The sequence below is a fragment of the Lissotriton vulgaris genome, chromosome 12, assembly GCF_964263255.1.
Source record: "Lissotriton vulgaris chromosome 12, aLisVul1.2, whole genome shotgun sequence".
NCBI classification, from domain to species: Eukaryota; Metazoa; Chordata; class Amphibia; order Caudata; family Salamandridae; genus Lissotriton; species Lissotriton vulgaris.
In genome coordinates, this window is record NC_141700.1 from 765,653,789 (window position 1) to 765,666,911 (window position 13,123).

Sequence of the window (13,123 nt, forward strand, 5' to 3'; positions counted from 1 at the left end):
GAGCTGTTGTTGACATGTTTCTTGACTTTGGACTTTGGACAGTTACACTTTCAGTAATTGCTACAGTCCTGTTTGTAGCTTTGGTCTTGGGTTATTCCACAGTGGAAGGATGGTTCTTGGTTTGACTTCCACTGTGTATCCCAACAGGCCGGTGGCTAATGTCAACACCAGTCTCTAGCGTGGTCGGACAGCTGACCTTGAAGTCATCAATGTTGTTGAGCGCATCCATCCATCCCTCTATACACTGCTGTACTCCTCCCAACCTACATCTTCCTGGATTCTCACCTGTTCCTTTCTCCCTTCCAGACTTCTCACCAGGCCCGCTCAGTGCCTTATCTGTGGCCAGTGGTTCCAGGGGTCGGCCCAGCTGCGGCACCATGCGTTGTACTCTCATCCCGGAGAGGAACCATCTGAGTACCCACCTGAGCCGGTGAACTACAGGACTGGTGAGAGGAGATAATGTACCAAACTGTCTGCAAACCATCCATTGCCTCATCTATTGATCATTTCATGCATTTATCGAGCAAAGTATTCATTGGTCTAACTGTTTGCCCATTCATCAACCTTACATTCACCAAGCACACCATCCATCCGTCATCCATTCATCCATCTCATCAGCAATCCATGCATTCATCGAGTAAATCTCTCGGCCATGAATCCATCCAACTGTACATTCATCAAGCAAACCATTAATCCCCATTAAACTCCTTCAATCCATCCACCCATAAATCCATCCATCCATCCTCCGGCCAACTCACCATCACACCGCGGCCTCTCACTCTTGCCGCCCGTAGCTCTTCTCACTTCCTCTTACTTCTTGTGGCCCTCCCTTTTTGGGTTAAAAGACTTCTGAAATTGCAGAACATTCTTCTCCCAAAAATCTTTAAGTGATACTACTCCTTTGAGTTTCTGCTTGCATTCATCATACATGATGACAGCGATATAGGCAGGACACTCATGATTTGAGATACATATGCTATTTTAGCTTTCTCCGTCTTACAATTACCTCTACTCAAGCAAAGAACTACCCTTCACTTTGTTTTATTGTGTCCCTACTATGTGTACCCCAGGAAGCTATTTTTAAGAAGCATTTTAAAAAACGCAGGTTTTAAGCAGGTGAAGGTGGCCCTACTGTTTTTGAAGTTGTCCACAGAGGTTTTCACTCTTTGTTGTACTGTAAACTTTTTAAGGTCGGCAATGCGACTTAGGTTTCTAGAGGTTTCACTGAGGCGAGGAGTGATCAGACTAACTCGGATGTATGACGTTACAACGCATGCTTTTACCACGCATGCCTTTACAACGCGGTTTTTACAATGCATACCTTTACAACGCATAGTGCTTTGGGGCGCTGGATAGTGAATAGTTTAATTTACTATTCCAACTCCAGTCCCCGTGGATAGTAGGGAAGGTGTTGGATAGTAAATTAAACCTATTCCCTATCCTAGAGCGCCCCCCCCAGTGCAATGCGTTGTAAAAGTTGCGTCGTAAAGGCACTGCGTTGTAAAAGTTGCGTTGTAAAGGATGTTTCCCGACTGACTCTAATATCTGTAGGTTAACGGTCCCAGTAATTATTTGTGGGGGTGAGGGCATCCTCAAAACAAAGGACTACTTATTGTGTTCCCTGTTAGGATACTGAATCTCGCATGTGTCATCATTTTATCTGATTATGTTACTTCTTTTTTAACCCAGGATATTTATTAATTACCTGTATAAGATTGATAGAAGAGAAGGGGATTTAATAGTAATTGCTTTGTATGTGTATTTTTGGGCTGGTCTTATTGTGATATTTTTTATTGTGATATTTGAATGTTTTTAAATTGTACTTTTATGGTATTGTATTGATGCCGAATAAAGTATATATTGATTGATTGATTGAGATACATATGCTATTTTAGCTTTCTCCGTCTTAAAATTTCCTCTACTCAAGCAAAGAACTATTGTTCACTGGCAATGCTTCATGCCTCTGGCACCAGAACTGCTTCCAGTGTCAGGGTTCAAATCCCACCAAGGTATTTATAGAGTGCTGAGGTCACCTTATGTTAGAAAATATGAGTGTACATACACAGAATTCACCTACTTTTGGAGGTTAGCCGACGCAGAAAATCCAATAATCCTGCCCCTAACCCCAAACTTATGAATTCTGCAATACTGACTGAGTTTCCAAATCCATAAATTGCAGGTTCCAAGCTCAAGCTGTACCAGTTCCGACTCTGGGAACCAACTCTGAGCATTTACATGTATCAACTGCAATTTCTGCTCCCCTAAGTTCATCTTGGAGCTCAAACATTTCGGTGACCCGGGCCCATTGCTTCTCGTCTCCTTCTGCCTTCTGCCTCCTTCCATTTTCTAGATATCTCTTCATCAGTTATGTATTTATTTGTCCATATCTGTAGCGCATCTAAACCAGTTGTGACGAGGTCGCTTTAAATTACAAGTTAACAAGTGGGGATTACATGGGGACGTGAGCGTGGTCTATAGAATTTAAAAGAACTTAGTATATACAGAAGAACAGGCTTGGTTTAAAATTCGAAGCTGCTTTGAAAATGTTAGTCGAGCTTATGTAAGTTCAAACAAGCCTTGTCAGCTTCACAAGTTAAATGAGCATTACTGTGTGGGAAAGCTTTCACTTTGATGTTTATACGCAGGAACACTAGAATAAACATGTATTTCCTCATTTACTGCTAAGTTTGCATCTGCTGCCAATCTGTAGTGTTGCTTTTGATTTTCAAGAGATCCTCCCAGTGAAGGCCTTAGAGTGTTTTTCTGCCTCTCCCTGGATGACTCCAGAAGGATTAAGATAGGTTTTAATTCTTAGTTTTTTGTGAGGAAGCTTCCTTCCAATTGGAAATTCACTTCTGAGCTTACTGTTTCCTTGGATGTGCTATTTGGGGGAAAAAATGCCAACATTTTGGGCTTTTCTTATATTCTGTGTCAGAAGAAGGGGTTTTGACAATGAACGTGAGACACTACAGAGTCCTACCATGTAAAAAACAATTGACGGACTTAGGCCGACAGGGTATTCGGACGGCTGGCCTGTAGCGAAAGTAGACAATGGCTGATAGGCTCCAGTCATGCTGCCAATTCCTTGTAGGCCAGCCTGTCTCTGGTACTGGCAGAGATCAAGTTCATGTGATCACATATGTTGGTTTACCTTTTTCTCATTGTTGTATTCCCTGACTCGTCTAGAAAATGGCGCCCCCGCGTGCGGAGCATGTGACCTGCACTTTCAAGAAGAGGAACAGCTGCAACGTCACTTCCTGCACATCCACAGCGATGAGAAGCCGTACAAGTGCAGCTCATGCATGGCTGCCTTCCGCTACAAGGGAAACCTGGCAAGCCACCGGGCTGCCCACTCTGGTAAACGCAAGCAAGGGCAATGCATGCTTAAGTTAGGCATGACGTGAGTGTGTTAAAATGAACATCTTGGCTCGTGTTACTTATAAGCGTGTGATAAGATAAACATCCAACCTCATGCCCGCCTTGAGTGCATGATGAGATTAAACCCACCTCATGCTTGACCTGAGTGCATGATGAGCTGAGATGCTAGACCCCCATGCATATTGGGATAAACATCCCACCTCATGCTAGACTCCTGTGTATGATGAGATGAACATCCCACCTCATGCTAGACACCCGTGCATGATGAGATAAACATCCCACCTCATGCTAGACCCCTGTGTATGATGAGATGAACATCCCACCTCATGCTAGACCCCTGTGTATGATGAGATAAACATCCCACCTCATGCTAGACCCCTGTGTATGATGAGATGAACATCCCACCTCATGCTAGACACCCGTGCATGATGAGATAAACATCCCACCTCATACTAGACCCCTGTGTATGATGAGATGAACATCCCACCTCATGCTAGACCCCTGTGTATGATGACATAAACATCCCACCTCATGCTAGACCCCTGTGTATGACGAGATGAACATCTAACCTGATGATAGACCCATATGCATGATGAGATAAACATCCCACCTCATGCTAGACCCCTGTGTATGATGAGATGAACATCCCACCTCATGCTAGACCCCTGTGTATGATGAGAAAAACATCCCACCTCATGCTAGACCCCTGTGTATGATGAGATAAACATCCCACCTCATGCTAGACCCCTGTGTATGATGAGATGAACATCCCACCTCATGCTAGACCCCTGTGTATGATGAGATAAACATCCCACCTCATGCTAGACCCCTGTGTATGACGAGATGAACATCTAACCTGATGATAGACCCATATGCATGATGAGATAAACATCCTTCCTCATGTTAGACCCCTGTGCATGATGTGATAAACATCCCACCTCATGCTAGACCCCTGTGTATGATGAGATGAACATCCCACCTCATGCTAGACCCCTGTGTATGATGAGATAAACATCCCACCTCATGCTAGACCCCTGTGTATGATGAGATGAACATCCCACCTCATGCTAGACACCCGTGCATGAGATAAACATCCCACCTCATGCTAGACCCCTGTGTATGATGAGATGAACATCCCACCTCATGCTAGACCCGTGTATGATGAGATAAACATCCCACCTCATGCTAGACCCCTGTGTATGACGAGATGAACATCTAACCTGATGATAGACCCATATGCATGATGAGATAAACATCCTTCCTCATGTTAGACCCCTGTGCATGATGAGATAAACATCCCACCTCATGCTAGACCCCTGTGTATGATGAGATGAACATCCCACCTCATGCTAGACCCCTGTGTATGATGAGATAAACATCCCACCTCATGCTAGACCCCTGTGTATGATGAGATGAACATCCCACCTCATGCTAGACACCCGTGCATGAGATAAACATCCCACCTCATGCTAGACCCCTGTGTATGATGAGATGAACATCCCACCTCATGCTAGACCCCTGTGTATGATGAGATAAACATCCCACCTCATGCTAGACCCCTGTGTATGACGAGATGAACATCTAACCCGATGATAGACCCATATGCATGATGAGATAAACATCCTTCCTCATGTTAGACCCCTGTGCATGATGAGATGAACATCTAACCTCATGCTAGACCTCTGTGTATGATGAGATGAACATCTAACCTCAGGCTAGACCCCTGTGCATGATGAGATGAACATCCCACCTCAAGCTAGACCCCTGTGTATGATGAGATGAACATCTAACCTCATGCTAGACCCATGTACATGACAAGATGAACATCTAACCTTGTGCTAGACCCATGTACATGATGAGATGAACATCCCACCTCATGCTAGACTTATGTACATGATGAGATGAACATCCCACCTCATGCTAGACCTACCCTGTGTATGAGATGAACATCTAACCTAATGCTAGACCCGTGTACATGATGAGATGAACATCCCACCTCATGCTAGACCCATGTACATGATGAGATGAACATCCCTCCTCATGCTAGACCCCTGTGTATGATGAGATGAACATCTAACCTCATGCTAGACCCGTGTACCAAATGAGATAAACATCCCACCTCATGCTAGAACCCTGTGCATGATGAGGATCACATAGTGTGGCTCAAGGGAGGAAGGAAGTATTACAAATCAGTTATCTTGGTTGCACCGCGAGCTTGCAAGATCTTCTGCAAACCATTCTCTGTCTATTCCCTGTTCAGGAGAGAAGCCGTATCGCTGCAACGTTTGTGGTGCACAGTTCAACCGCCCCGCCAACCTCAAGACGCACAGCCGGATCCACTCTGGCGAGAAGCCATACAGATGCGAGACCTGCGGCTCCCGCTTCGTGCAGGTGCGTGTGTTGCCCAGGGAGGTCTGGGAGGAGACAACCAAGAGGTTCTCAGTCCCTAGCATCTATGAGGGAGCTTATATTTTCTGATGTAGGACATTCCGAGCTCCACCATCTGAGAACTACTTTTTGCTAAAAAAAAAAGTTTGGAACATGAGATGTGTACAGAGTGAATAATGAATAATGAATAATTTAGAGACCAGATTACAAAATCCAGAATGTGATGGGGAGATGGGTATAAACATGCTTTTTGAATGCATTTTTAAATGGCACATATTTACAAGCAGGTACAATAAGTGATTTGCCAAGAACAACATGCTCTTTTTGTACAAGTGCTGAGTTTGATATTAGAACATTTGAATCTTGGGAGCTCTATTGAAAACAACGGAGTCCCCCGTAAACACCGGCATACGGCAGAACGGAGTTAAGTAAATAAACAAAAAAAACTATGTACATTGCGCACACTGCATCACGAGTTGGCGTTGCGGCGCACGCAATGTAATTTTTTTTTTATTTACTTAACTCCGTTCTGCCGTATGCCGGAGTTTACTACCCCTCCCCTGCTCCGCCAACTGCCCTGCAGCACTCCCTCGGCGAGCCGCCACTGTCTGAAAGTCAACGCTTCGAAAGGAAGGAATTGGCAGTCCATTGAGTATGCAGTACCAGGTGGTGCTAGGGTACTAGAGGCATGAAGTGATACTCATTCAAAAGACTACCCATAGAACTGGCTTGACGTATACACACAGTACAAGAGGCTGCATTTTGAGAAAACCTAGAGCTCGAAGTCACCATCTGAGTCTGGAAGGTACAGAATGAGAGCAACACTAAAGGTCAATGCTTCATCTTAACAATAATCGAGATCAGACAAATTCCTCTCTAACTGTCTCACATTTTTTTCTTTGCTCCCATCTCTTTCTTGCCCGCCACAGGTGGCCCACCTCCGAGCCCATGCTTTGATCCACACGGGGGAGAAGCCATACCCGTGCGAAACCTGTGGCACACGTTTCCGTCACCTGCAGACCCTCAAGAGCCACATCCGGATACACACCGGGGAGAAACCATACCAGGTGAGTGCCACAAAATATCAGAAGCTAACAAACTATAATGCTCTAAGTGCCACCCAGGGCTGGGGCACAGGGACAAGCATTTTACCATAGGTGCCACCCAGGGCTGGGGAACAGGGACAAGCATTTTACCATAGGTGCCACCCAGGGCTAGGCCACATAGACAGGCATTGTACAATATGTGCCACCCAGGGCTAGGCCACATGGACAGGCATTGTACAATACGTGCCACCCAGGGCTAGGCCACAGGAACAGGCATTGTACAATACGTGCCACCCAGGGCTAGGCCACAGGAACAGGCATTGTACCATAGGTACCCCCCAGCGCTAGGCTACAGGACACCCAGGGCTACGCCACAGGGACAAGCATTGTACCATAGGTGCCACCCAGTGCTAGGCCATAGGAACAAGCATTGTAACTAGGTGGCACCCAGTGCTAGGCCATCGGGAATAGCAATGTACCATAGGCGCCACCCAGAGCTGGGCCACAGAGACAAGCTTTGTACTATAGGTGCCACCCAGGGCTATGCCACAGAGACAAGCATTGTGCAATAGTGACACCCAGGGCTAGTGTACAGGGATAAGCATTGTGCCACAGGTGCCACCCTGTGCTAGGCCACATGGATATGCATTGTACCTTAGGTGCCGCCCAGTGCTAGGCTACAGGGGCTGGCAATGTACCATAGGAACCAACCACGGCTAGGCCGCAGGGACAAGCATTGTACAATAGGTGCCAATCCAGGGCTAGGCCACATGGACAGACATTATACCATAGGACGGTAGTCCAGGAAAGCTGGGCGGAGCGGAGGTGTCCTATTGAGTACGCGGAATGTGAGGCGGTGATTCAGGTATGCTGGTAGAGTGTTGTAATTTAAATTTTGCCAAGAGAAGATCCCTAGTGTTGAAACCATGCCTGGCACAAACAGCATTGATGGAGGAGAATCCATAGTCTCTGGTGCGTCGAAGCTTGAATGGGATGCATCAAAGCTGGATGACTACACAAAGAAGCAACTGAGTTTTTTCTGCAAGAAACTCAAGGTTCCACACACAGGGTGCAGGAACAAACCAGAGTTCTACAAGGCCCTGAAAGCCTGGATTGAATCTAGGGAGGCACCTGAGGATCAGAATGCACCTGGGGATCTGGTGGATCTTGAAAAACCAGACAGCGTGCATAGCTTTGGCAGAGGCCTGTCGCCAGAGGAGCTGGCAGACAGGAAGGCAACCAGGGATCATGAAATGAAGCTGGCAGAATTAAAATTAAAGAGCCAACTGGAGCTTGAGAGCAAAAGAATGGCTCTGGAAGAGCGAAAACACCAAATGGATTATGAAGTGAAAATGAGGGAGATGAATCTAAAAGAGAGAACCTTGGATAATCCTCCCTCTGGTGGCAGCGCAACGCCGGTGCAGGTAGAGTCTAGAGTGCACATCCCCAAAGATGTAGTAAAGGAGTTCTTTAAGGGGGATGACATAGGACAGTGGTTTAGGGCATATGAGGTAGCCATGTCCTCCCACCGGGTCCCTGACAAGGATTGGGGAGCGGGGTTGTGGGGAAGGTTCCTTAGCAAAGGGCGGGACACCCTGCTAGATTTGCCCACTGAAAACCAGAGTTCCTATCCCCATATGAAAGAAGCTTTAATGACCAGGTATGGGCTTACCCCTGAAATGTATAGACAGAAGTTTAGGGGGTGTACTAAGCGGCCTGGGAATACGTATGTGGAGTATGTGACTTTTTTTTGCAGAGCACTGGATGGTTGGGTGAAGGGTAACAAAGTGAATGATTTTCAAGGTCTCTTTGATTTAATTGCATGGGAGCACTTGTCTGATCACTGTTTTCCTGAGTTACGCCAGCACCTGATAGACAGCAAGCTGTCCAACCCGAGGAAGCTTGCTGAGGAGGAGGACCGCTGGCTCAGCACCAGGGTCCACAAGGGTCCAGTGGGAGACTCCGCCAAGGGTGGGCAGGGTCCCCAGCAGAAGAGTGGGGGGGACAAGGGAAAACAGAAAGGGTTCCAAAAAGGCCCCCAAAGTAATCCCCAAGGGGACCAGCAGAAAGGTTCTCAGCCTCCCCCACCCCCAAAGCAGAATGGGGCCCCGACAGGTAGACCTGTTCCAAAGGGGCCCTTCAATTGTTTCAAATGTGGTGACCCGGGGCACATATCCAGTGACCCCAAGTGTCGCCTGTTTGGAAAACCAGCACCCACTGGTGCTCCGCCCCGACAAGTGACTAGTGTTCACTTAGGAGAAGAAGTGATGGTCCCGGGGGGTGGAGATCCTGTTCAGATGACCCTAGTCTCACTAGGAGACAGTGAGATGGTCCCTACAAACTACCTGCCCTCTAACACTAAAAAATATGGGCAGGTGGTTACCATCAATGGTAAGAAAGCTGAGGCTCTTAGAGACACAGGAGCCAGTGTGACTGCAGTGAGGCATCACCTGGTGTCTCAGGAGCAGGTTGTACCCCATGCCTACTGTAGGGTTGTCAATGCTGACAATTCAGAGAGTCAGTGCCCCATGGCTCAAGTTCCCTTCGAGTGGGGGGGGGTCTCTGGTACTCTGCAGGTTTGTGTGAGAACGGCCATGCCTGTAGACTGTTTGCTAGGGAATGACTTGGAGCACTCCCCTTGGGAAAAGGTGGAGAAGACGACTCACCTGAAGATGGTGGGTCTACCTGACTGGGCGTGCGTGACCACCCGGTCAATGGCAGCCAGTAGGGGTGATCAAGAGGTCCTGGGGCCTGAAGGAGAGGCCCAGGAACCGGCATTAGGGAGAAGGCGCAGGGGGCGCGGGAAACCGGCCCCTGAAGTTCCCACGGTCCAGGAGGAAGCAGACCTTGAGGGGGATGCCCTGGAGCCTACTGGGGAACAGATTGCTGAACTGGGGGACCTGCCTGAGCTGATCCATTGGCAGCAAGAAGGAGGACCCTCCAGGGAGGAATTCTGCAGGGAGCAGAAAGAATGCCCTTCTCTCGTGGGTATGCGGCAGCAGGCTGCAGACCAGGCCAATGGTGTTCAGGCCAAAACACATTATGTGTACTGGGAGAACGACCTCCTGTATTCAGAGCCTAAGGCTGCTGAACCTGGGTCAGCCCGTGTGCTGGTGGTACTCCAGAAGTTCAGAGCCTTCCTACTGGGACTGGCTCATGATGTGCCGTTAGCAGGACATTTGGGGATGGACAAGACCTATGACAGGCTTGTCACCCACTTTTACTGACCCCAAATGCACAAGAGCTCAGATGCTCATTGTAGGACCTGTCCAACTTGCCAGGCAAGTGGGAAGAGCAGAGGGAAGAACAAGGCTCCCCTCCAACCCTTCCCTGTGGTCAGTACTCCATTCCAACGAGTGGGTATTGACATTGTTGGGCCTCTGGACCCCAAGACAGCCATGGGCAACAGGTTCATCCTGGTCTTGGTGGATCATGCCACCCGGTACCCTGAAGCCATCCCTCTGAGGACAGTGACGGCCCCCGTGGTGGGGCGTGCACTGATGGGAATTTTCTCACGAGTAGGATTCCCTCTAGAGGTGGTGAGCGACAGGGGGACCAACTTCATATCCAAGTATATGAAGTCCCTTTGGCAAGAGTGTGGTGTAACCTACAAGTTCACCACACCTTACCATCCCCAAGGAAACGGGTTGGTTGAGAGATTCAACCGAACCCTGAAGGGCATGATCATGGGCCTGGAAGGTCCAATGAGGCGTAAGTGGGATGTCCTCTTGCCATGCCTGCTCTTTGCATACCGCGAGGTGCCACAGAAGTCCCTAGGGTTCAGCCCCTTTGAACTGCTGTATGGTCACCCCGTAAGAGGACCACTGAGTTTGGTAAAGGAAGGCTGGGAGCAATCTCCCAGGAAACCTCCCCAGAATGTATATAGCTACATGCTGGCCTTCAGAAACCAAACCAGGCGCTTCAGACAACTTGCTGAGGCAAATCTGGAAGCCAGCCAGGAGGAGATGAAGCGGTGGTACGACCAGAATGCCACTCTGGTCGAGCTTCAGCCTGGACAAGAGGTGTATGTCTTGGCCCCAGTGGAACCCTGTGCCCTTCAAGATAAGTGGACAGGTCCATTTGAGGTTGTGGAGCGCAAGAGCCCAGTGACATACTTGGTGGACATGAAGACGCCCAGGAACCCTTTAAGGGTCCTACATGTCAACCGCCTCAGGCCCCACTTAAGAAGGTCCGAAGTGGGCATGTTGTTGGCAACTGATGATGGAATGGAGGAGGAGTCTGAGCCTCTTCCTGACCTCTTAGTGGCCTCTGAGAAAGATGGGTCAGTGGATGGAGTTAACCTCTCACCCACCCTGACCCCTGAGCAACAGGAAGACTGCCGCCAATTGCTGGGGCAGTTTCCAGATCTGTTCTCCCTGGTTCCTAGTGTCACAGATTGGTGCGTCCATGATGTGGACACAGGAGACAGCTTACCTGTGAAGCATAAAGCTTACAGAGTGACTGACAGGGTCAGGGCCTGCATCAAGGAGGAGGTCTCCAAGATGCTTGCTCTTGGGGTGGTTGAGTCTTCCAGCAGTCCTTGGTCCAGCCCCGTGGTCTTGGTCCCAAAGGCTGCTGCGCCGGGAGCCACACCTGAACTCCGGTTCTGTGTGGACTACAGAGGACTCAATTCAGTCACCAAGACTGACGCGCACCCTATCCCCAGAGCTGATGAGCTCATTGATCGGCTCCTCAGCACGTTTGATTTAACGTCTGGGTACTGGCAGATCGCCTTGACCGATGGGGCAAAGGAGAGGTCAGCATTCTCTACACCAGATGGGCATTTCCAGTTCCGGGTAATGCCATTTGGAATGAAGAATGCCCCTGCCACCTTTCAGAGATTGGTCAACCAGGTGTTGGCTGGGCTGGATGAGTTCAGTGCCGCCTACCTGGATGACATCGCGGTGTTCAGTGGTACCTGGCCAGAACACCTGCGACACCTCTGGGAAGTGTTGATGGCCCTGCGCAAGGCAGGCCTCACAATCAAGGCAAGCAAGTGCCAGATTGGGCAGGGTTCAGTGGTGTACTTGGGACACCAAGTGGGGAGTGGCAAGGTGGCACCCTTGCAACCCAAAATTGAGACCATCCTGGCTTGGGAACCCCCCAAGACCCAGACTGCAGTGAGAGCCTTCCTGGGGCTCACTGGGTATTACAGGAGGTTTGTCAAGGGCTATGGCACTATTGTGACCCCCTTGACAGAGCTGACTTCTAAGAAGCAGCCCAGGAATGTGATTTGGACTGACACCTGTCAGAAGGCTTTTGACACCCTGAAGACTGCCATGTGCACGGCGCCCGTGCTCCTGGCTCCTGATTTCTCCAAGGAATTCATAGTGCAAACAGACGTTTCAGAGCATGGTGTAGGGGCTGGTCTCTCACAGATGACTGAGGAGGGCTGGGATCAACCTGTAGCCTTCATCAGTAGGAGGTTACTTCCACGGGAAAGTAGGTGGAGTGCAATAGAGCGAGAAGCATTTGCTGTGGTCTGGGCGCTGAAGAAGCTAAGACCCTACTTGTTTGGGTCTCACTTCCGGGTTCAGACGGACCACAGGCCCCTCAGATGGTTGATGCAAATGAGGGGTGAGAACCCAAAACTGTTGAGGTGGGCCATCTCCCTACAGGGGATGGACTTTACGGTGGAACACCGCCCTGGCACAGATCACGCCAATGCTGATGGTCTGTCCAGATTTTTCCGCCTTAGTGATGTGGAACTCCCTGGGGAAGGGTAGTTCCCCCCACATTTCAGCTGGAGGGGACACGTGTTAGACCTGGCACCTTGGCGTGAGTTTCCCTTCCACTTTTTGCTGTTGTGCCTCAGATGTTTTGCTGGTGTCCGCTACTCAGGGCACTGCACCACGGCCAACCCGTGCCGCAGTGCAAGTGCTCCCTACTGTAAATTGTACATGTGATTGATGTCCATGATTGGTTCATTGGATTTACTGTTAGTCCCTAGTAAAGTGCACCAGGAGTGCCAGGGCTTGTAAAGGCCAATACTGCTAGTGGGCCTGCAGTGCTGGTTGCGCCACCCACAGAAGCAGCCTTAAAATGTGTCTAGGGTCTGCCATTGCAGAACCTGCGTGCAGTCTGGTACTGTCATGCTAGCTGGGCAAGTGCACCCACTTGCCAGCCTCTAAACCTTCCCTTAACTTCATATCAGTCACTCCTATGGTAGGCCCTAGGGCAGGGTGCATTGTAAGTGTAAGGTAGGACAAGCCCTGATGTGTGTGGCATGTCCTAGTAGTGAATTACAACCAAATTCGTTTTACACTATTGTAAGGCTACCTGCTCCCTTTAGGCCAGAATGGGCTGCTGGA

The 13,123-nt window shown here is 49.1% G+C and overlaps 1 protein-coding gene across 2 annotated transcripts in view; it reads left to right on the top strand.

The window, feature by feature from the left end:
• The window catches only part of BCL6B (BCL6B transcription repressor), a 47,026-nt gene that overhangs the window by 22,367 nt on the left and 11,536 nt on the right, over nt 1-13,123 (top strand). For both annotated transcript variants that reach the window (XM_086946082.1, XM_086946083.1), the window contains exons 6-9: nt 307-446; nt 3,187-3,357; nt 5,639-5,769; nt 6,696-6,833. In XM_086946082.1, the coding sequence (XP_086802208.1) occupies nt 307-446; nt 3,187-3,357; nt 5,639-5,769; nt 6,696-6,833 (580 nt within the window). The remainder of the gene's footprint in view (nt 1-306; nt 447-3,186; nt 3,358-5,638; nt 5,770-6,695; nt 6,834-13,123) is intronic.